This window comes from Dunckerocampus dactyliophorus, chromosome 9 (assembly GCF_027744805.1).
Source record: "Dunckerocampus dactyliophorus isolate RoL2022-P2 chromosome 9, RoL_Ddac_1.1, whole genome shotgun sequence".
NCBI lineage: Eukaryota > Metazoa > Chordata > Actinopteri > Syngnathiformes > Syngnathidae > Dunckerocampus > Dunckerocampus dactyliophorus.
In genome coordinates, this window is record NC_072827.1 from 19,924,004 (window position 1) to 19,948,659 (window position 24,656).

General features: G+C 39.9%; 1 protein-coding gene across 6 annotated transcripts in view; it reads left to right on the forward strand.

The window, feature by feature from the left end:
- Nucleotides 1-20,801, forward strand: part of vwa8 (von Willebrand factor A domain containing 8) — a 63,220-nt gene extending 42,419 nt beyond the window's left edge. The window contains exons 40-47 of one of the 6 annotated variants that reach the window (XR_008572474.1): nucleotides 5,270-5,378; nucleotides 8,422-8,547; nucleotides 8,875-9,033; nucleotides 9,853-9,951; nucleotides 11,684-11,922; nucleotides 12,684-12,794; nucleotides 15,760-15,868; nucleotides 17,079-17,161. Coding sequence is in view for 5 of the 6 variants with exons in the window: in XM_054787617.1 (XP_054643592.1) it covers nucleotides 5,270-5,378; nucleotides 8,422-8,547; nucleotides 8,875-9,033; nucleotides 9,853-9,951; nucleotides 11,684-11,922; nucleotides 12,684-12,792 (841 nt within the window). In the remaining variant the exon portion in view is untranslated. Of the gene's footprint in view, nucleotides 1-5,269; nucleotides 5,379-8,421; nucleotides 8,548-8,874; nucleotides 9,034-9,852; nucleotides 9,952-11,683; nucleotides 11,923-12,683; nucleotides 15,684-15,759; nucleotides 15,869-17,078; nucleotides 17,162-20,773 lie in introns of those variants that run through there. The other 5 variants (XM_054787617.1, XM_054787616.1, XM_054787614.1 and 2 more) reach the window with 5 other exon arrangements.
- The last annotated feature ends 3,855 nt before the right edge of the window (nucleotides 20,802-24,656 follow it).

The window sequence follows — 24,656 nt, forward strand, 5'->3', positions numbered from 1 at the left end:
CTGTAATACCGGTAAGGAGCAAACTGCTCAGCCAGTATTACTACTACTGAAAAATTCATTGTAAACAACAGTACGGCAAGTATAACACGCATGATGCATTCAATGATGTTGATATGTAGTCTTCTACACTGGTCAGTAGGTAACAGTAATGTTACTGTAATGTTTGTTGAGACACACAATCACCACACTTATTGCCAAAACAGCAGGCTTTTATTGTAGGTTTGAATTATCTCACAACAGGCACAATAATCCCTGATAAAAACAGCTTCCCAAGAGAGTGTTATTTATATCTTAAATGACTTATTTACTCTTTGTCTACTATGTTGGGTAATAAGAGTGCAAAGTTGACTATAGGGGTGTTAGTTCATGTCTAGAGGGCGCTAATAAAGTTAAAACCCGTATTTAGAATGTCGTAAAGTTTTTTATGCTCTAACTATGACAATATTCTATTTATAAATAAGGAATCCTACTTCGCAGAAATTCACTTATCATGGAGGTTTCTGGAACCACAATATACTGGGAAGGGATTACTGTACTGCTATCTTGTGGAGTTAACTAAAAAACTACATCAAGAGGTTGCCTGCAGCCACAGCTGTGAATGCCAATGTTTTTTGACATGCAGCGAATTAGAGCCCAGTGGCTATTTGCTTTTGTACAGTAGACGATGCACCTAGCGGGAATAGGAGATGCTGCAGTTGTTTATATAGAGGTGTTAATTGGTAAATTTGAGGTATGTACGCAACAAATTCCAATGCAAAACGAGAGAGGTGCACTTTAGCTGAATCTTCCAGGTTCTAGGTGTGGGGGAGAGCCCCCCCCCCAAGCCTGCCCTCTGTGTTTATTTGTGTGTGTGCGTGTGTGTGTGTGTGTGGCTAACAGGGCATCCTTTTCAGCAGCTCTACCATGAAGGCGTCCTCTGTTCTCTGCGTTTTATTCTCTTTCATCCTCCACATCCTCCCCCTCATCGTCAGGACACACTGACTGCTTTCACCCCCAAAAAAGGACTTCTATCTCCTCCAACTTTCCACTTTTTTCTACTTCCCTCCATCTTCTGACTGTCTAAAGGAAAATCTTGTAGCTGCACGCTATCCCCAAATCAATTGTCAGGACCCGCTCCCCCTCTTGGTTCATTTACACACCGACACAATCCTTTTGTTTGTTCAGTCTTCAGGTTAAACGTCAACTAGGCTATGATCCTTCCATTTTAAAGCCTGCAGTCAGGCAAAAACAGGCTTAGGTATGCTGAAATGACAGAGTGCACGCACGCACACACAAACGCACACTTTACTTATCACGGCTGTGTCGACATGCCTGTGAACTCCCAAGCATGTGTCACTTTTTCACATCAGACATGAATCAAGTCAGTTTAAAAGGTTAGTTCTCATATATGGATGGAAAAAAATGGCAATTGTCATGCCGTGTTCTATAGTGATAGGTTTATGGTTACCAATATATTGATAAGGTAGATGTTGCAGATTAAAATTCTATACCGTACTAAATACAGAATAAAAATAAAAAATCTAAATTTTGACTACAGTCATCCCGCTTTATGGCGGTTAATTGGTTCCAGACGCGACCGCGATAAGTGAATTTCCGCAAAGTAGGATTCAATATTAATAAATGGAATACTTAGTAGTTAGAGCATAGAAAACCTGTTTATGACGTTCTAAATACAATCTTTACCATTATTAGAGCCCTGTAGACATGAAATAACACCTCTATAGTCACCTTTACACCTATTTTTCTTTGTTTACACCACATTGCTGAACTGTAATGCGCAGACTACAGGATCACTGCAGGGACACATTAGCAAGCCAGCAAGCTAACTAGTTAGCCTCCAATGTACAGTATTTACTGTGTTCTAAACTTAAGAAAAGGTTTAAAACTGAGTGGGAAGTGTAGAGAAGCCAAACGTACCACTTCCACACTGAATGGGAGGAGAACTTCTTTTGACTATCATGTTGGACATGCCATGGCAGACTTCATGCAGTGTGACGGTAATCTAATGTCATGTCTCAATCATGGAAAATTAGTGACGCCTAGTGGCCAGAATACTACATATGCCTTTGTCTTTTAATATGTTATGCCTAATAATACGCCATCGTCAACCACAAAACGGCAATCATTTATTAATACATTTTTGAAAAAAAACACAATACAGCCAGGGAGCGATAATCAAACCAATATTGCGAGGGACGACATATAAGCAATTTATTGCAAACAACCATTAAACTAAAATAGGCTGTTCATCAGCTGATCAAAAGTTTAAGACCACAATGGAATAAAAATGTGGAATCAATGTCATTTTCTGTCAGGTATTCACACTGTCATGACCTCTTGATGGCAAAGGCAAAAATGCATGTTTGGTGCATGAGAGCATCAAACATAGGACATAGAAAGGGGGGAGAAAGTTTTATTCTCTGATGAGAAAAAATGTAACCTTGATGGTCCTGATGGCTTCCAACGGTACTGGCATGACAAGGAGATCCCACCTTAGATGTTTTCCACACGGCACAGTGGAGGGGGCGCCATCGTAATCTGAGGTGCTTAGAACTTCAGGTTGTGCAAGGGCGTCAAACGGCAGCTGGCTATGTGGCGATGTTGCAGGGGGCATCCCTTAGGACTGAAGGCCCTCATCTTTGTGCTAATGACTGGATTTTTCTACATGACAACACCGCATTTCACAATAGCTGCCTGACAAAGGGCTTCTTCCAGAGGAATAACCTCACTCTTTTGGACCATCCTGCATGTTCCCCTGATCTAAATCCCATTGAGAACATTTGTGGATGGATGGCAAAGGACGTTTACAAGTCTTTTGTCACACAGTACACTTTAAACTAGCTTGTTAGCAGATGCTGTGTAAATATGTCATGCAAATTGCTCAGATTTTTTTTTCCTGTGCGGTCACTTGTTTCTGGGCAGATGATGTGCAAAATAGGAACTAAAAATGGTTCCCACTATACTACATGGCAACATAAGGCCGTAAGCCACACAGCAGTGGAAGGTCAAGATAGACGAAAGAGAATTTTCGTCATACACAATAGTTTTCCTGTATTCAATATAAAATTGTAATATTTGTGTGTCTAAATTGAGCACAAATGCACAATGGCCGTTTAGTTTCAGCAACTCCACCTTGTTTTTGTGGTTGTTACATTTCTCAGCCCGTCTCCACTTTGAGGCCAAAGTGGTCATTCTCTCACTCCTTCTTTACCGTGTTAAATTTAAGCTGAGGAATTTGGAGGAAATAGCAGCACAGTCGCTGGTCTCTCTCTCTCACACACACACACACACACACACACACACACACAGGAGGAATGTGCGAAGGAAGCGACGGTGCCATGTGTCTCTCTCTCTCTGGGCTTTGACAAGGTTGTGGTGGACAACAACAGGCAGCCAGTTGCTTGCTATAAAAGAGAGGCATGACTCGTAAACAAGTGTCGTCATTGTTGTGAGCTTCCAGTCTCGACGAGGAGAAGATACGAGCACACACTGCGCTTGGACGCTACTCCCATCAACTCCTCTGTTGACGCCAGAGTGATACCTGTTGCAGAAGAGGGGTTTCCCCTCTCTTGTGGGGATATAGCAATGTTTCCCATAGAAAATCATGGGAGCAATTTAGGGTCATGCCCTCATAAAACCCATCTTAATTCTACAGGCAGTAACATTTTATATATATATATATATATATATATATATAAAAGTAAAAATATATTAATAAGTAAAAATAAGTGAAAAGGTAAAAAAAAAAAAAAAACCCAGTCATTCTTAACTATGACACTGAACTGAGTTCTCATGAGGAACGCGCCCTATGTATGTTATTTTTTAAACATTCTAAGTGTTGCGACTATCTTGTCCTACCATTTTAGTCGCTTCTTGGTGCGGTGGATCCAGGTCATAACGCAAGCAATAAGCAAAGTCCGGACAGATGATTAGGTATAGTCCCGTTTATTGCACAATGACGAATGAATCGGTTGTTTATAGAGTGCTGGTGTATGTCATCAGGTTGTGTGTATGGCAAATGTGGAGGCCTGGTGCAGCGAGCATGAGTGGAGCGGATTGTCCAGGTGGTGTCTCTGTGGTACGAGCAGTAAAAACCGTGTGACCTCCCGTCACCCCAACCCATGCCCTGTCACTTCCGCACTTAAATAGTGTGCCTCCATACCGCCACCAGTGGTCAAACAAAATATAATTCCTTCAACAAAACTAAAAGACCAGCAGCAAAAAAAGGATACTCTATACTCTGTGTGTGCGTGTGTGTGTGTGTGTGTGTGTATGGGTGTGTGTGTGTGTGTGTGTGTGTATGTATATATATATATATACTGTATGTATATGTATATATGTATATATATATGTATATATGTGTATATATATATATATATATGTATATATGTGTATATATATATATATATATATATATATATATATATATATATATATATATATATATATACACACACACACACACACACACACACACGTGTGTGTTTTGGTTATCTTATTGACCAAAACCTCATTGGAAGAGAAGTATGCTATTTTTATTTTTAGTTTAGTAAGCAATTTTGTTGAGACATGAGACATATCCTGCTATAGGAATGTTTGTGGTTTATTGTCTGAGAGTGAGTAATTGTGTTTTTGTGTGTGTATATATGTGTGTGTGTGTGTGTGTGTGTGTGTGTGTGTGTGTGCTTCAATTGAATGGCTCATACTCTTCCTGTCTACACACAATTGTTGTGTCTGTCCCTTGTCATGCAAGCAGTCATGCACGCTGTGGCGAGCTATGACACGCTACATTATCATCTCACTTCAAGACATACAGTATCTTTATATCTGTGTATCTTTGGGCTGGTTACAGTCTGCTTGTCACCACATGTTTTAACACAGACACACACACAGCATATTCTACAGACACGATGCAGGTAAGACGGATAATAACCCCCAAGGAGGATTATATTATACATATAAGATTGAGCAATGCTGAAGTATTGTGACAGGATTACACAGATAAGACACAACACACCTGTCCTTTCTACAGGTGTGTTTCTTCCCAGAACACACACACACACACATATACATAAAACTCTTCATATTTGACAGCACTGACCCCTTAGTGCCATTATTTCCACAGGTGTTCTCCATGTTCCTTGTTCCCAATGAGTTTTGTTTTGAGAAGTTATGTTACTTGTTTTCATTGTCTTACAGCAATGAGATACTGTCACAAGATTTCTTTTTACAAAGTCATACTAAATCTATCTATCTGCCTCTCACCCAGACTGAAGGAGATAGACATGAGTGAGTACGACGCCGCCACCTATGAGCGATTCTCCAGCGCGGTCAGGAGACAGGTTCAGTCTCTGCGCATCATCCTGGACACATTGCAGGTTTGATGTCCTCTTGGCTTAAATTTGGAATGCCCCAAAAATGGTATGATTTGGAGTTCAATCCAAATTTTATGGGTAAAAATGTCTCAAATGATGCAGTTTTTTTTTTTTTTGAGTGTGTTGGGGGGGGGGTTGGAGGTGGATAAACTTAATGCCTCCAGAAGGATACCAGCGATGGCAAAAGAGGAATAGTGTGATGATAACCGCAGAACCAGACATAAGACATATACAAACAGGGAGGAACACAAACACACAAATAAATTACATGAAATAAATTAACTGTAATTTAATTTCATTTACAGTAATATATTACAAACATAAATAAAATAAAATAGAAAGTAAATATCAAAATACACCCAAAAAGGTCCAAAATAATTGACATATTAATTGCATAAACACATTTTTAAGGAGAGGCCGCTACCAAAGGGCTGTTCAGTACAACATGGCTAAAGCTTTTAAGATGGGGTAGGTAGCCACATAAACTGTATATCTTTATTTTACCTGGTCACCTCCACTTGTTGCTAGGGCGCAATCACTGGCACCCCAGTTCAAAACAAATTGGCCAATTGCACCTAAATTTTGTTTTCTTGGCGGCTTTCCTTGGCGAGTCGGCAAAAACACAAAAGTAAATTGTATTATGAAATAAATGTAAATAAAATGTAATTAAATACGGTAAGCTACATACAGGAATTTTTTTTTTTAATCTTTTTTATTTTGTTTTTATTACAGCATATGAACATACGTTGCAGGCCCAGCCTGACCCTTTAAGAAGAATTGCATAGTGGGAAGTTGAGTGCCTCTATTCCCTTGCTCGTCTGGCTGCACCACCCATTGTTTTCTGCGTCCTGATTGGCTGTAGACCATTGTCAATCAATCTCCTTCGTGCCATCCTGCTTGTCTCCTGTGTCATTGCTTGCTTGCTTGCTTGCTATCTTGTAAATGAATCTTCGGTTTGAAGGAGGAGTACTGCAGCAACATGTTTTAACAAGGATACAAAAACACTACAGTACAGAGGAACGGCACAAGGACGAAAAGTCACGGTCACAGGAGAAAAAGTATGCGTGTGTGACTTAATCATTTCTTGTGTCCTACCTGCAGGTTGATCATTACAATTCAAACGAAGGTTTGAACTTCTTTGAGAGTGTTTCAACAAGAGAGAAATGTGATCAAATGTTAATGCCTATCTGAGAAAAGTGTGTAAAGTGTATGGTAAAACATAATATGGTAAATGGTAAAACATATATAATCATTGTAAAAAAAAAATGAAGTTGGCTACTTTGCAGATTTCACTTATTGCGGGCTATTTTGGGAACCCATCCCCCACGATAAACGAGGTAACACTGTATACCGTACTTTCTGTTCTTGCTGTAATACCTAAGAAGCGCCATTTGCAGCTCTTTTTTTTAAATTGTTTTTATTTTGTATTTATATTTTTATTTAAATGTTTTTTATTTAAACAGCATTGAAGCTAAATGGTAACTAACGGAAGCCTAACACAACTTCACATCTAATTTGTGAGGTTTGTTTGAATACCGTGAAGTGGCCATATTGCTCAGGAAGTGCTATCGTCTTAGCATTAGCATTAGCATTTCCTCGTTTTGTTTGAGCCTTGTTCAGGAAACGTCCGTCCATGCATGCGTGCGTGTAAATGGTCTTTCACTTGTATAGCGCTTTTCCACCTCCATTGTGTGTGTGTGTGTGTTTTTTCCATTCAGGTGTTTGCAGCCCTGCTAGCTTTGAACACTGCTTATTGCTTGCCTTTGTCCTCGTAGCCTCCGGCCTCTTTCCCTACCCTCAATGTTATGAGGGAGATGACACGCACATGATGCTGTGATGTCATGTTATTTTTATCATACCTGAGGAGTGATTTAGCACACACACACGCACACACACACACACACACAGTGAAGTATTCTTGGCAGCTTTTCATCCGGCATGTGTGTGTATTCTCACCAGAGGGAAAGTCTGTCTCTGTCAGCAGCTGAGAGGCTTTTCCACATACAAACATTAGGATTTAAAAACAACACTTAATAATAATACATACAAGTATATACAGTATTTTTTTAACTGACACATTAATGATGACGCTACCAGCTACAGTATGTTCGACTTACTCATTCCAAATATCAGCAAATATTAGACATGTAATAATCAAATATTAAATTACATGAAAGTTTATATATTTTCTTTGAAATATGAAGTAAACCACAATTTTCCACCAAAAATGATTCATAGAACTCTTTCACGCATTGTATATTAGTAATGTGAATATATTGCATTTAATGACCCTAATACAATATAGTACAATATAATAGAAATACAATATGTACAATATACAATATAATATCCACATTTTGTGATTTTTCTTTACACAAAGATTTTTGACAAAATATTTGCGGGTTTTTTTAAGTGATTTTGGAGATACTGGCTTTTCATCAGCAACTTTATGTAGACTTGTTCTTACAAGAATGTACAGAGTGCACTATTTTACATATGCACAGCACTACTCCCATCATACTCTATTTTCTATACTCTCTTCTATATTCTCTCTATAAGTTACATATCTGGTTACGTTTTGGGCAAAATACATGAAAAAATGTCCTGTCAGACTATGAATAGACATTGTTTGCGATTATAGTGTGAACCTCGATGGCCATGTTGTACTGAGCACCGACCCCCCACACTCCCATATTGTTGTACTGAGCATCCAGGTCATGGCCATGGCCATCGTCACACTTTTACTCCATGCTATGTCACTATCCTTCTGTGGTTGCACCACAACAAACATATAAAAAAGCCAAAGACAAAGCTAAATATAGTCATAATAATCCTTAAGATGCTCACTGAGCTGAAACCTCAGTAGATATGCGATGGTGGTTTTGTGTAACTTTAGAGTCATATTTATATAGGTCCATTGTCTGAAGCACTTAAGGCGTTTTGCAGGGTAAGCCGATGTGGCGAGGAGTGGGCGGTTACCTTTCCATAAAAGTCCTGACACAGCATCCTAAAGCCTCTTTTATTTCTGTTTGTTTGTGTGTTGCAGGCTAAAGCAAAGGAGCGCCAGTGGCTGAAGAACCAGGCTCTGGGAGAACTGGACGATGCTAAAATCATTGACGGCCTCACTGGAGAGAAAGCCATATATAAACGCAGAGGAGAGCTCGACCCTGAGGTCCGTGTGTGTTTAAACTTTGCTCCTGCACCACACCTTTAAAAACACGCACAATTATGGCCCACACACACACAATGTTGACCTCTATCTGTCTGATGGTACATTCCAGTGGTATATGCGAGATTATTATTACACACTGGCTTTCTTCTAGAGTTCCGATGCTAATTATACAAACCATAATACCATCGTGCAGTCTTTTTCTGCCCCATTTAGCTCCAAACTTTTCTTATTTTTGGTACGGTTACCAGTTTCAACAAAACATCTCATCCAAATTAAGTGTTTTTTATATTGAAGTTATCGTCTGTATTTGTGGTGCGGTGTTCACAGCCTGGCACTCCTCAGCAAAAGCCCAAGCGTTTGCGTGTGCTGGCTGACGTGTCAGGAAGCATGTACCGCTTCAACGGCGTGGACGGCCGGCTGGAGCGCTCCATGGAGGCCGTGTGCATGGTCATGGAGGCCCTTGAAAGCTACGAGCACAAGTTCAAGGTGAACTTACCCACACATCAAAGCAGAGACCAGTATTGTGGTGTTCCCCAGGGATGTGATCTCGGCCTCCGTACTTTTCCATTCTATGTTATTAATACAACTTAACACGGTTGTTTATACTCCAGAGTACCCAATGAGCTAAACAGAATCGTTTGTGTGTTGTTGTTAGTTTGGATGTGTACATATACAGTATAAAAATGTGTAGTATGGCTTCCTATGACAAATGGATACTTACAACTCTAAAATAATGTGGTCGCAAGAGGAAATACAAGTTCTGAAGAAAATTCCTGTTAGCCACTTGAGACTTAGAATCTTCATGTTATAAAACATGTTTTCATTGGTTGTACATACTGTATTGTAGCTGTACACTTAACATTGCATGCAGGATAAACATATACAATCTCATCATGTTAGTCAAAATTGTTATAGGTTATCATTGCACAGCACATTTTCCTACCCAGCAACAGTGAAAATGAGCAGTCACATGGTCTGGGCTCATATTAGAACCAGCTCGTAAACACCCTGAAATAGAAGAAGAGTTGATCCGGTGGTGCCAGGCGGACCTCCGCTCTTACATAAGATAGTTATGATGGAAGCTTGACAGTACATGGCAAGCATGTACACAGCGTGTACAGAGTTCAAATACCACTTAAGTGGGCGTTATGTGGCATCCATGAACCCCCCTGACGTCATCCTGGGTGCTATACTGGGTCATGGGTCAGGGTGGCGCCGTTGTATCAAAAAAAGCAACATTGTTGCTACTATCATTTCTTTTCATTTGTGCGATGATGTGTTGTATTTTTATTTTCCTTCCTGCAGTATGACATCTTGGGCCACTCAGGCGACGGATACGACATCGAGCTGGTCCAAGTGAACAAAGTCCCCAAAAACAACAAGCAGAGACTCACTGTTCTCAAGGTAGAACTTCTAGATAACATTCTAGTGCATTAAATGAGGTCTGCAAAAGTACAGTGGAACCTCCAAAATCAAACACAAGGCATTCATGTTATTCTAATTTCAAAAACTAATAATCATTTTTTTTTTATGTCTGTTCCAGGGACAAACAGTGACCATCTTAAAACTTTTTATTAACACTGTTTTAAGGAACACTTTAACATTTGGAATTAACATGTACTGTAAATATAACTTAATAAATATAAAAAATATAAATATAACCATTGGAATTGTGTAAAAAATAAGAATCACGATACTGTTGATCTGCGTTGTTATTGTGGCTTTAGTCATGTTTTACTAAGCAGCCAAGTAAAATGCATATAGGATTCTATGGTTATCATCACACTTTTCCTATTCAGCCCTCACTGGTATCCCTTCCAAAAAAAACACCAAAGAAAAAGCATAATGGCATAATATGCCATTGGCATAAAAATGGGATATTCATATCAGTATCGTTTTTTTCCTGCCAATAATGATATCGGCGAGCAAGTGATGACATGCTCAACACAGCAACAAGATTGCTAGCTCAGTATGTCCGTGGTGTGGAATTGTTTTCATGTTGAATTGCAAAAATGCAATTTACACGGAAAAATACTTATGTGAGAGGTGTCTTCCTTCCTTCCAATCTAATGTTTCGTTCATGCTGCATTCATGCGTGATGCCCAGTGTATGATTTCATTTCACACTGTGTTAGTCCAGAGCAATGGTTCTCAACTGTTTTGTGGTTGCCTTAACCACAAGTCCACACTTGATGTCCTTGCCCTCCCACTCAAGCTTGACCAAGTCGCCGATAAGCATGGCACACACCTTGTGGTGGCATAGCAGGCAAATAGCACAGACGCAAGGTCCGTTCATGGACAGCGGTCATTACACTACTTTTTCTTTTTTTTTGGCGAAGACCCCACAACCCTCTGAAAACGGCTCTGTGACCACTGGTCCAGTGTTTCATACGTTACACTTTGCGTTGTTCTTATACATGGATGTTTGTGCCACATAGAAATGTGCAGCTTTCTAAATGATATTGTTACCAGTATTATTTAATTGGATTCTAATTAGTGAATTTATTAAGGCTAACCTGTCTTACTTGTTGGTAGGAGAACATATTATTTTAGTTGACTATTGGTCATGATTTTTTTTAAATGATTTTTGTCAAGATAAAATGATTAAATACACATGACACTTTTTCTATAACTTCCATTGCTTAAGCAGTATTTGTCTTGTTTTGCACAAACAGGGTTTATTTGGGAAATCCACCCAGTGGCATCACAGTAAAAGAAGCACAATGTGTTCATTCATTAAACAAGATATCACCTGACATTAGTTTGAGGGAAGAGCTGCTGCCTATATCGGTATCAGTTGATATCGGTATTGGAAATGAAGTGCTGGACAATATCGATGAGAATGCTAATATCAAGCATCTCTACAAAACAGTCCTACAGTCAGTCTTTTTGATGCACACTCGTGAGATTTGCTGAAGTCTCACTTGACGTTGCACAGGATAACGGTTTGCCGTTTTGTTGCACTTTTGAAGCATATTTTTCAAAAGTATGTACATTTTGGGGTGTTCAGCTTTGATGTTCGCGCTATATTTCTCTTGTTCATTTCTGGTAGTAGATCACAATCAGCATTTTTCTTCTTTTACACAACAATTAATGCTCCCCCCCAAAATCATTCCCTTACCCCCACCCTGTCACAGACTATGCATGCCCATGCTCAGTTCTGCATGAGCGGTGACCACACTGTGGAGGGCACGGCTGCCAGCATCAAGGAGCTGTCACAGGAGGAGGCCGACGAGCACTTTGTGGTGGTGCTGAGTGACGCCAACCTGGAGCGCTACGGCATCAGGCCGGAGCACTTTGCCCGGGTGCTGACCTCCGACCCGCAGGTCAACGCCTTTGCCATCTTCATCGGGTCCCTAGGGGATCAGGCTGAAAGGTGAGGAGAGGGGACTTTGGTCGAGAATAAGAAGGGAATGAAGCAAAGATGGACAGCAGGAAGTAGGAGGTGGAGGATGAAAAAGACAGGCCTATGAATAATTGATTTGTAAAGAAATCATCAACAGCACTTGTGTCAGTGCTTCAGGCTCAAAGTTCAACCAGACAACGTCTTTAACAAACACCCCCAAAAGGACATAGTAGATCCTGCCTGGTCTTTATCCATGTTGACCTTTGTTGTCTCCTCTCGGATTTAGAAACGATCTCTCAAGTACACAATAGTAGCATGTCACGAAAGCACACAAGCACTTTTGGGACACTGCTTTGTACCGCATGGGGTGTTCTAACATTTGTGCCATTCCCTGTGGGTTGTGATCAAAATGCTTTGGAAGACATGTTAGTATGTAATACAGATATCTTCAAAGTTTTATAATAATTAGACAAATGGTCAATGACTTACGGACAATTAGTTGCCAAGTGCCCTGGCAAAGACATTTTACTTTATCGCGGTCATTTTCTTCAGCCAATCTTGCTTGGATTGTATACACGAGCGCTTGTCAGTCCCCTAAAGGTGTGGTCCACATTTTGTAGCAATTCAGTGACACACCCCTGCATTCCCTCCATTGTTGTAGTCCTTCATTTACTATGTGGGCTTCCTCTTCTTTGTTAAAGTTATAGGCCGGTCTGTTCATGCCAGTGATTGAAAGACAGAAAAGACCATGTTGTCTTCTTTTATTTCCCTATGTCTTTTTTTTGTCTCAGACTCCAAAAGACCCTTCCTGCTGGGAGGTCCTTCGTCGCCATGGACACCAAGCAGATCCCCCAAATACTACAGCAGATCTTCACGTCCACCATGCTGTCCAGTGCTTGATGGTGCCTTAGACTGGTGACACACATTCACATGTTCATCCTTACACTTTTTACAATTTAAACATGTCTGTTCATTCACATACACATACAATGTAATCATCAATCTGTCCATTCACATACACACAGTGTAAACACCTGTCTGTCCATTCACATACACACATAACGTAAAATCTGTTCACACAGTCCATTCACACAAACATAACATTTGACTATTTACCTGTGCACTCATGATCTCAACATCTATCTATCCGTTCACATATGCACATATTCAGATATAATTTCAACATAGGTACTGTATGCCCATTTACATACGCACACAATGTAAACAGTCTGTCCATTCACATTCACATACACATGTAATGTAAAATATGTTAGTCAGTTGACATACACACATAACGTGTCTATTTACATGTATACAATCAACCTCTGTCCATCCATTCACATATATGGGCACACATTCACATATGCAGTCGTCCCTCGCTACATCGCGGTTCGAACATCACCCCCTCACTCTGTTGTGGATTTTTGAAAATTAATTAATAAATGATCGCTGTTTTGTGGTTGACTATGGACTAGTATTAGTCAACAAATATTGAAAGATAGGTCGTATGTAGTATTCTGGTGAATAATGTTACATTGATGAGACATGACATTAGATTAGAGTACCTTCACACTGCATGGAGTCAGCCATGGCATGTTCGACATGACATAGCGAAAAAGAAGTTTTCCTCCCATTTGGTGTGGAAGTGGCAAGTTTTTGGCTTCTTACTTTGTCCTTCTCTCCCACTCTTTCTTAAGTTTAGAATAAATACATTGGAGGCTAACTAGTTAGCTCGGTAGCATGATATGTTTAAAGTGGCGGGCGGCTCTCGTTTCCCTACAGTGATCCCGTAGCCTGTGCATTACAGTTGAGCAATGTGTTGTAAACAAAGAATAAGAGCAGTGTAAAGGTGACTATAGGGGTGTTATTTCATGTCTACAGCGCTCTAATAATGGTAGAACATGTATGTAGAAAGTCATAAACAGGCTTTTTATGCTCTAACTATGAAAATATTCAATTTATTAATATTGAATCCTAATTTGCGGAAATTCACTTATAGAGGTTGGGTCTGGTACCATTTGACCGTGATAAATGAAGGACGCCTAATTTAAATATAGGTACTATATGTCCATTTATATACATTTCCATACACATACAAATTGACATACAAACATCCATTGACATACACACATAACTTAAACGTTATCTGTATGTCCATTCACATTTACATAATCTTGAGGGCTGTTCATCGTTACACTTGACTCCACGATTTGTCGTCATGTGTTCACAAAGTTAGATTTATTTTACTTCTAGAGCTGTGAAGTTCACACAGGAAAAAGTTAATGTATTATTTCACATAAGCCTTCAATAATTGCCTCAACTAGCCGACACGCAACCGAATCGTCGAGGTGTTTGTCTCATTGCGGCGGCATACAAAGGTCACAAGCTTACCCTCAACAACCTGCCAACTTCTTGCTCGTTCATCATCAGGACAGTCCAGTCTTCGGAAGTGGTGAGCGTCTCGGGAATGGAGGAGGGAATTTCCCACCTGAGTGACGACACTCTTTCAAGGCATCCGCCATCATTCAAAAGTTCCCCCGCTCCCTCCCACCGCTAAGTGTTTGTCACCCATGTGGCATCCGTGTCAACACCCCTGGCATTGGCAGATCCTCGAGACGCCTGCATGGCCTTCATCTCAGTCCTGCTTGGAATCTGAGATCTTATTTCATAGACAGACCTCCCACTCCGTTACCACAAACCCATACAAAGCTGTCACTATGAGGGGACAAGCTGTAGGAAGGAGAGTGACATCATATTGTGTCAAATATTCTATGGCCTTTTTTTAAATTTTGGTTTTGATGTGATTTTAACATGTCAGAAACTGCTCTGTATTCATTATCAAAGTTGAGCAAGCTAGCTAGCAGGCACTTAAATGATATTTGTTTTGTGAACACATTATGTTTGCCTGGAAACAATTATTTTTTTAATAGAATCGGATGCTCCGCTGCATCACACAGCAAAGAAAGGACAAGAAGAGTCGGCAGAAACAGGAAATCACACTTTACAGAAATGATTACAAAAATAGCATTATAGGACTTGCAATTGAAAGACTGCTCTGTGTTTAATAACAAATACTGGAAAAAGAAGGGCCTAGTTGAGTATGTTGGACTGAGCGGTTCAATAGAACCACACGAGTATTGATTGCTGGTGGTTGTCCCACTTTAATGTGACCTCATTAAACATCATTTTCGATGTCTCTGTTGATTGAAAAAGTTTATTTAGGAAACAATGTATAACAATCATAAACATATATATATATAATTGTACATATTAACTTATGTGACCATAAATACAATGGCTAATTTTAATAAAAGAAAAATGACACCAGTTTGTTGCTGTTGCTGGTTTGTTTTGGGGGTTTTTTTAAGTTCTGGATGCTGCAGTATGACAGGCCAGTCTCCACTTGGCTTCCGCGCTTCATTTGAAGGAGACACTCGTTCTCCATTGCTGCTGTTTGTTAGCGTGCCTCATTTCCGGTTTCCGCCGCTTCCTGCACCACTACAGTATTTTGATGTAGAAAAGAGACTCTTTCCTTCTCTTACTAATTTTGATCACCGACATCGATGGAATTATTTGAGAATTCCATACTGCAAAAGTTTTCACATAACACGGTGAGTGTAACGACTGAAATGTAACGCACAGCTAGTGTTTTTTCAAATGAGTACATCGTATTCAAGTGATATACTCTTATAACTGCTGTCAAATATTGTTTTTTGGGTGTGTGAGTGTTTTGCGACATTCTTTGGGACATTTCTAGCTTCTGACCCTTATGTTGGTTGAAAATGGTAGTTTTGAGGAAAGTGCTAGATTTTTTTTTCTTACAAAATTGTTGCAAGAACAAAAATCTCAGCTGTTTTTCTTTAAAAGGCCACAGCAGAGTCACAAGAGGTTCTACAGGAGAGAAGACACCAGCTATTCCTTCGTGGAACCAGCACCACTGCTTGGAATGCCCCTCCACCACTTGGTCCCTTTTTCTGTGAGTTGTAATCATCTGTTAACGCACCTTCTATTCTCCCTGGCCACCACTCGAGCTGCTATCCCATCGTGGAATCTCCCACAATGCAACACTGTTCCCTGCAATGCCACGACCTCTGGTTATTACACACTGCCTCCCTGCCCACTCTCTCCCTTTTGCTTCCTGCACTATATCACTTTGTTGACATGCTGTGTAACGCTTATACACAAAGAGGCTGCCTAGACTGGCAGCATGTTTTAGTCAGGTGAGTCAGAAAAGCACAAAACATAAGCAACTACCATCTTTTAGTGTATGAGGACGATCTGGTTCACCACGTGCATGATTGATTGACGGCTGTGATTGACTGCTGATGTCACGGCAGCACACAGGATGGGGCGGGGGTCGACAGTGGGGGTCCGTTAGGGTGGTGACTCTTTAGCCAAGCAGGGTTGATTAATGCCTGGGCTGTCGGCGTGATGAAGTTCACACTGCAAGAATGTTACGACGTGGTCAGAGATTTCTTAACCATACGTGTGGGTGCGTGTGCATGTGTGCGCGTGAGAGGTGTCAAGTAGTAGGTGTGAGCCCTACCAGAATCCGGACCGCAGCCAGGGCAAAATTTTAACAGCCATTACGGCAGGGGTGCCCAAATTTTTTTGACTACATACTAAAAAAATGAAAGGATCCAATGACCATTTTGATATTTTGCAAACCAACACATGTAGCTATGCTAAGGAGTTATATATATACAGGCATTTAGAAAAAAAAAAAAACGGAGTCTCAGATTTGTTATGTAAGTGAAAAAGCATATTATTAGCATGAACTTCTGTCTTTCCTCTGTTTTTGGCATTTTTGCTGTTGGGTTTTTTTTGTTGTTGTTGTAATTTTCCAAATATTACAGCTGTACTCTTCAATCATCTTTGTAAATTTTCTTTTTGTAATATTTGACTTTATTCCCATCATAATCTTTTCCGCCAGCCTAATTTTCCAAAAATTCCACTTTATTTTGTTTTGTATGTTTCTCATATTAGGACTTAAGAATGTTTTTTTTTTATATTTCAACTCTATGCTACTAAAATTACATTATTTTCCCTAAAGTTATTCTCACTAAATCGTAACTTTTTTTCTTGTTGGAATATGACTTTTTTTCTCTCTTAATATTCTGACTTTATTTTTGTACAATTACATTTATTCATTCATTTATTCATTTTATATGCCACTTCCTCACCAGGGTCGCGGGGGTATGTTGGAGCCTATCCCAGAACATTCACACCTACAATATACACGCAGTATGAAAGGACAATTCCACACGAACAACCAGGCAAGTATGGCAAGTTTTGCAAAAACCTGATTTCATGTCAACTGAAGGGAAGCCTCATGAACTAGCTTTGCACCTGACACTCAGAAATGTGGTCCCTCAGACGTTTTGGGGCAGTAGTTTTTGGGACCGTTTGAGCACTTAATGAAAAACATACTTGGGCAAAGACGTGATTACAAGACTCTACTTCATCACTTCACCTCAGCCCACCTGAGATTAATGACTGCCAACTCCTCTGAAATGCCAGCTGCCTGATGAGTGATGACAGTGGACTCAATGACTTGTCAATTAGATCGGGGGCAAGAGAATCCGGACAGCTGCCAACTCAGGGCGGGACCAAGGGGTCCCACCTTGGATTGGTAAATTCAAACGAATTGTCCTGATGCCCTTTTCTCTCCTTGTTTCGAATGATGTAATGAAAGTAGTCAGTTACTAATGTTTTCCAGTGCTGATATAGTTGGAAAATCTCAGTCGCCATGCAGAGGAAGTGCAGCTGAGGTCAGCAGAACGCCTGCATGATGACTGTTGTCCCTGACTACTGATAAACATGGTTGTGTTTAGGCGCTAAAGTGACTGTCAGCAAGTCGTACCCCGCAACGCTGATTTGAAGACTTCAAATGAGTTGTACAATCACAATATTTGTTTTCACAGGCTTGATTTGTGACACACTGACAGCAAAATAAGGAATCCTTAGCTCCAATTTAATGTCATTTTGGTTTGCGGTGTATTTTTTTTTATTGCAGCGACTCCTCTAATTTCAACACGCCCATGAATATAAATATGCACGTTATGATTCATATTAGGGGTGGGGCATGTCCTGTAAGTCTTGTCACAGCAGGGCAACAAGACATCTTTTCCACTCATGTCAACTCTAGACATTTTTTAACACCAAAGTCATTAAAAACTTGTAAGGTGATTTGAGTTTTTTTTTTTTTTAATCTCACATCAGACTTTCCATCAGCTTTTTAGCTTTTATTGTCATTTTTTTCCCCCCCAATAGTTCTGATAAAACTGCCGTTGCAACAACATTCATGCTCATCTGTTGGAGTGCCACTATTGTTTGTCCATTCGAGTACAACAGATAATGTCAACGTCAGCCTATCTATTCGCATACACATTATGCTGACATCTGGCAGCCCATTCATGTAAACAAATTATATAAATATCCGTTTCTTTAATTACATACGCATAATGTAAGTATGTTTGTCCATTCATGCACTCACTGTGAAAGCATGTTTCCATGTACGTCATACAATGATGCCATTTGTTTGTCCCTTCGCATGCTTGACGATCACCGGTCTGTCCATAATGCATAATGTAAACATATTTCCATTTACGTATACGCAATATGATCGGCACATTTCTGTCCTATTTCTGACATGCACACATAATGTAAACATCTGTTTGCTAATCTACATACACATAATGCAACTATGTTTGTCCATTCACGTACACGCAATAAAAACATGTGCATGATTTTAATGAACACAAAATCCACATCATAAACGTGTAAGTTCACATTAACACAAGTAATGTGTGTGTATTTGTGTATACATTCACATACACGCATGATGAAGAATATGTCAGTCCATTCACATACACCTGTCATGTAAATACCTTTCGATCCATTCACATATACACGTAATGTCTAATTTCCATACTATGAACATTCATGCACACACAAATGATTAAAACATCTGTCCATCCGTTCACATAAACACAACGTTCACACCTGTCTTATTTTTCATTGCCGTTCTTATACGGAGAGTTCTGATAAAAGTGCCGCCATAACAAGATCCATACTAATGTCTTTAAGCGCCGTCGTCGTTTACAACCTTCTGACTCTCCCTGCATCCAAACCACCCCCCCCGGAATGTTGGCAATGCAAATTTGTGTAATTGCACATGTCTCTTTACAGTATGCTGTGATCCTTTTTCAAAAAAGGGAAATTCCCATCAGCTCTTTGCATGGGAAACTTTTGCGTACTCTCCGTGTGTTGGCGCACTCTTTGCACATCTGTCCACTGGTGCGTTGCCGTGGATACAGGTGACAACAATCAGCAAAAAATGTAACTTCCTTATTCCAAGACCAACGCTGCTCTGATGAGATTAGCAGATTCCTCCTTCTTCCTCCTCCTCCTCCTATTAAAGTCTTCCCACCAGCACCAACAAGGGTGGGTGTGCAGACCAATAAGACAGAGCTAAACCCCCGCCGCCCTGAGCCGAGAGTCACTAATGACCATAACGATGACGAATGATGACGAGCCAACGGGGACCATCTGCGGTTTTCTGACATCATCCTAATGTAGCGTTTAGCCTCATAGCATCATGACAGCATTCCTGCTTAAACACAACTTCCTGACCTTTTCCTCCACTGAGGCCAGGAAGTTCAAGCCAGGAGTCTTGACATGTTTGGAACAATTGGGACACATTCATCTGTCCCGTCCTTAAATGACATAAGCCAAAACAGCCAGTTAGCGCTTCTTTTTTAGTGTTGACTGTGCTGTAAAAGTGGGACGCATACACGCTACAATGTGCTCTTGTACAGATTCAGTGCAAAAGGAGCTAATTAGAGCATTCAAAGCGGTTCCTAATTGCTTCAACAGACAGGAAATACCTCTTTCAATGAATGCTGCTTCCTTTTCTGAGGAAGGAGCTGAGTGAACGTCCACATTTCGGACTCCAGCTGATAATAATAACTTGGATGTATATTGCGTCTTTTAAGGGATTCAAATTCAAATTGAAATTAATAGAAAACTACAAAATAGACATTTATATATTTAACAAGATAATTAAATGAAATAGAAAATAAAGAATAGAACATAGTTTAAAAAATCCTTTTATGGGTTCTAACATCAAAACATATTATTGTTTATTTTTATTTTATAATTTATTATTTTATCTTGTCGCATTCATTTATTAAATGTTTTCATCCATTGTATGTATCTTTTTTATTGGCATAATTGAATTAACCATATTTTGAGTGGAAGCATACGAAAGTAAAATAAAATAACAAAATCTTTCTACGAATATTATCAATTGGAAAAAATAGTCTAAAAGCATGTCAACAGCATAATGCACACTCAATGACATCTATATTATTATTATATATATGGATATGTGTGTGCTGTCAGCGTGGGTTCAGAGAGGGTGTAGAGCGTGTAGAATCTTGTTGACGTCTCTGTTATAACCGCAGGGTGCATTCTGGAACACATGGATGGTGGAAAAGTCAACTTTGATGAGAAGATTAGCTGATGGTTGTTATTTCTAATATCAGGAATTCTGACGGGAGGACAACGAAAATCCACGTCTTTGTCTCTTTGTCTTTTTGATTTATGGACAGGTCGGTGCACTCTTTTTTTTTTTTTCTTCTTTTTTTTTTTTTGCGAAGACCAATTGGACTCTTAATTTATTGTCTGAGAAAATGTGTGTGCTTAAAAAGACGTAAATCAGGGCAGGAGTGGACAGAGGAGGAGGACATAAACCAGTCCATCAATCTGCTGTGCTTTCTCTTTAACACTCACACACACACACACACACACACACACACACACACCCACACACACACATAGATAGTGTTCTAAATCATTACGTCTGCTGATTTCACAGATGCCTTGCGGGTGTTTCTGTGGATTAAGAAGACCTCTGGAGGGTCAAACACAATCTTTTTCACCCTGAGGCGAGTGTTAAGTTCTTCTTTCATCACTGATGATTAAAGTGTCACTTTAAAAGCACCCGAGCTGATAAATCCACAAGTTTGTAGTGCAGTTTTTGCATTTTTTTTTGCTAACATACACCTGTTGGCCTTTTCACAGATAATTTAAATGCTAGGTAGCGTTGGCAAAGTACCCTAAAAAGTGTTGGTAAAACACATTTGATGTTTAAAAGTTATTATTACATAGGACGACGGGAGCAGACCTGTTCCTAAACTATTTTCTTCAACATTGGAGATCAGGAAGAACATTGCATTCAAAAGTTATTTGAAACTGAACAGTCCATGGACCCCCCCCAACAAGTCCATTATATACTTGAACGAGGTACTTGATGTCGTAGAAGATAGCGGTACCGTTGGATAGTCCCAAGTGGAACATAATTGGGATCGCACTTGGCTCCATCCTTGTGCAACCTTTCGTTCAAACGTTATTTGAAACAGAACGATCCATGGACCACCAACAAGTCCATAACCCTGGGGTTAGGTACTTCCCAACGTCGGAAAAGGATGGGAGTGGTACCGTTCACAAGGTGACCCTTAAAACTAGTGGTGATAAAAAAAAAATGTAACTATACAACCCTGCATATTTAAAACAGAACATCTATGGACCCCCAACAACACCACCATTCTGGGTTTAGATACTTCCTGATGTCATAGAAGGATGGTAGTTGTACTGTTTTCATCCCTGTACAACCTGCCATTCAAAAGTCAAAAGAGCAATCCGTGGAATACCAACAACTCCATAACCCTGGGTTGGGGTACTTGGGTACAACATTGTTGATGGATGGGAGGGGGGCGGTGAGAAAGACCTTAAAATAATTGCAATCAAACATGGTTTCATCCCTGTACGACCTTCTGTTTGAAAGTCATTTTGAACAGAACCATTCGTGCATCCCCAATTATTCCCGCAATCCAAGGTTGGCGTACTTCCCAACAATGTTGAAGGATGCGAGTGTTCATGTTGGAAAGCCCAACTCGTGTATAAAAATATTGCCTTTCTGAAGAAGATCAAGTTCATCTTGTGCTGAAATGTTCTGTATTTCTAGAAGCTTCCAACACCTGCTGCTGCTGACTTGTCCCTACTGAGGCCAGCAGTAAATCGTCTTGACCCACCCACACATTGTCGAGACTTCCCAGAGGCCGAACAGGCTCCTCCTCTGAGTGAGGGTGTGAAGCATCTGTCTGCTGCAGAGATCTCTGACCTCATTCCTGAGGGAGTGCCTACATCGCCACCATCGTCATCATCACCACCATAGTGCTACCATCAACAGTAGGCAGCTGACCCTTCATCTACTTCCTGTTTGCTACCAGATGTCAATGTTAGCTGTTAGTCACCTTAGACTCGAGATGAGTCACTTCCTATTGGTCAGAAGCCCAATCACTGTCTGGGAATTGCTTCACTTTCTCTTACCGTCTTCATGTAGAGCTAGGATGCCCGATGTGCGACCCCGGGGCCGTTTTTAGCTCGTGGCTTCTTTTTTATCGGCCCTCGACCTATTGTAAAAATAAAATTAACTCGATATATTATTAGATTTTGCTCTAATTTGGCCCAGCCCCCTCTGCATTTGTTCATTTTTTTGTATGCAGCCCTCGCTGTAAAAAGTTTCGACGCCCCTGATACAGAGCCTTTTTAACAGTGTTTTGTGCTTGATGACCTCCTTGGTGAGTGATCGCGATTTCCACGGTTACAATGAAAAAAAAAAAAAAACAACAAGTGAATCTTGTGATTTGGAAAGCCGTGTGACTCATCAGCCTTCCCCATGCGGTCTTTCACGCTGGATCTTCTACGCAGAAATAACTACAGTACTTCCTTATTTCTGTTCCGCCCAATGCCATACAGTCGCTGCTTGAATTTACCTGGAAGCTCATGTCCAAAATGGACACTTAAGTCCTCCATAGTCCCAAACAAACGCAGCGTATGTGACGGGTGGACAGTGAAAGTCAGTTGGACAGCCGGAAACAAAAACGTCCTTGTGTGCCAAGAGTGTAGAAGAAATAACACAGACACGGACGTGTCCATGCCAGCTTCCTGCCATCGGGGCAGCAGACTGTGAAGAGTTGCTACTGCCTCTTGTGTGTTGTCTGTTTGGCCAAAAGTATCGGGACACATTGGCACCTACAGGATTAGTATTCTTGCTTCATGAAAACTTTGTTTTGTCTAATTATACAATTTAATTCTCCTAAGATTTTATATGGTAACTTAACTCCAATATGTGATGTGTAATATTACAACTTTATTTAACTTTATATTTTTTTCTGGTGAAACATTGTTCACCCTATATTATATGAAATATGATACCAAATAAAAATAATCTAAATAAAGCAACATTATTCCTTATTCTAGCTACAACTTTTTTTCATTCTTTTTAAAATTGTATTCTTTTTTTTAATACTTATTTTAGTCTCATAATTCTATGATTTTAGCATTGTTTTTTTGCAAGGTGGTCATTGGTTTACGACGTTCCGTGTTACGACATTTCATGGTTATGAAGGCGCTCCCATAAAATAATGATCAACTTAATTTTGGTCCATAAACACGAGACTCGAAAACTCGTCAGAGCGCGAGCGGCGGATGAACTCTGTGTGGCTCGCGTGCAGCTACACTGAGGAAGGATGACACCGCTTATAAGCTAACGTTTTGCACTTCTTGACGTCTCCCAAGCATAAAGCAGCCTCTTCTGGTGGCAGTGCTTGGAAGAAAAGTAAAGCCATCACCGTGGAAGTGGAAATGAACGTCATATAAAGCTCAGGGGGTTAGAGGTATTAAATAAAGAACGCGTCCAGCGATAAAAGGTGGATGGATGATGTCATAGCGTGGACATTTATTGCTGCCAAGTGTGTCAGCACCTGCTGCACTTGTACAGCACTACAGCAGCCAATATAGCAGCCTATCTGCACATCCCTTCTGAACTTTGACCCCCACCAGGGCAGCCGACATAAGATTATTTCAGCCGCACCTGCTGCCGTGTCCCTCCGCCACTGCAAATAGACCCTGTTGCCACCCGAGTTACATAAGTGGCTGCATTGTTGAGGCCATCATTCATGAGATACGCAAATGAAAGTATGAATGCTCACCAGCTGCTGTAGTATAGCATAGTGTATAGTAGAGTGCTTTTATTGTTCATGCTCTTTAGTTTAAAGCCATGGGACTGTTTTTGAACAATCTATGATCACTTTATTCTCATAATAGTACCAGTTGAGTCTCTTCTTGAAGCTTAAATAAGATTGCCATTTCATTTGCAGAATATTACCACTTTATTCTGGCAATATCACCGCTTTGTTTTCAGAATATTACCACTTTATTCTGGCAATATCACCGCTTTGTTTTCAGAATATTACCACTTTATTCTGGCAATATCACCGCTTTGTTTTCAGAATATTACCACTTTATTCTGGCAATATCACCGCTTTGTTTTCAGAATATCGCCACTATATTTGCAGAATAATACCACTTTATTATCACAACATCTCCCCTTTCTTCTCATAACATTACCACTTTATTCTTAGAGGGTTAAGATTTTGTTCTCATAATATTTAGACTTTGCTCACTTTTTTCTCTCATTACTTTACCATGTTATTCTCATAGTATTACTACTTTATTTTCATTGTATTACCACTTTGTTTTCATGATATTACAACTTTATTCTTGTAGTATTATGACCTTATAGTAGTAATACAAGTTTAAAAAGTCATCATATGCCTTTATTCTCACAATATTACATCTTATTTCTGGAAATATTATGACTTTATTTTTTTTCTCATAATATCTATTAATAATTT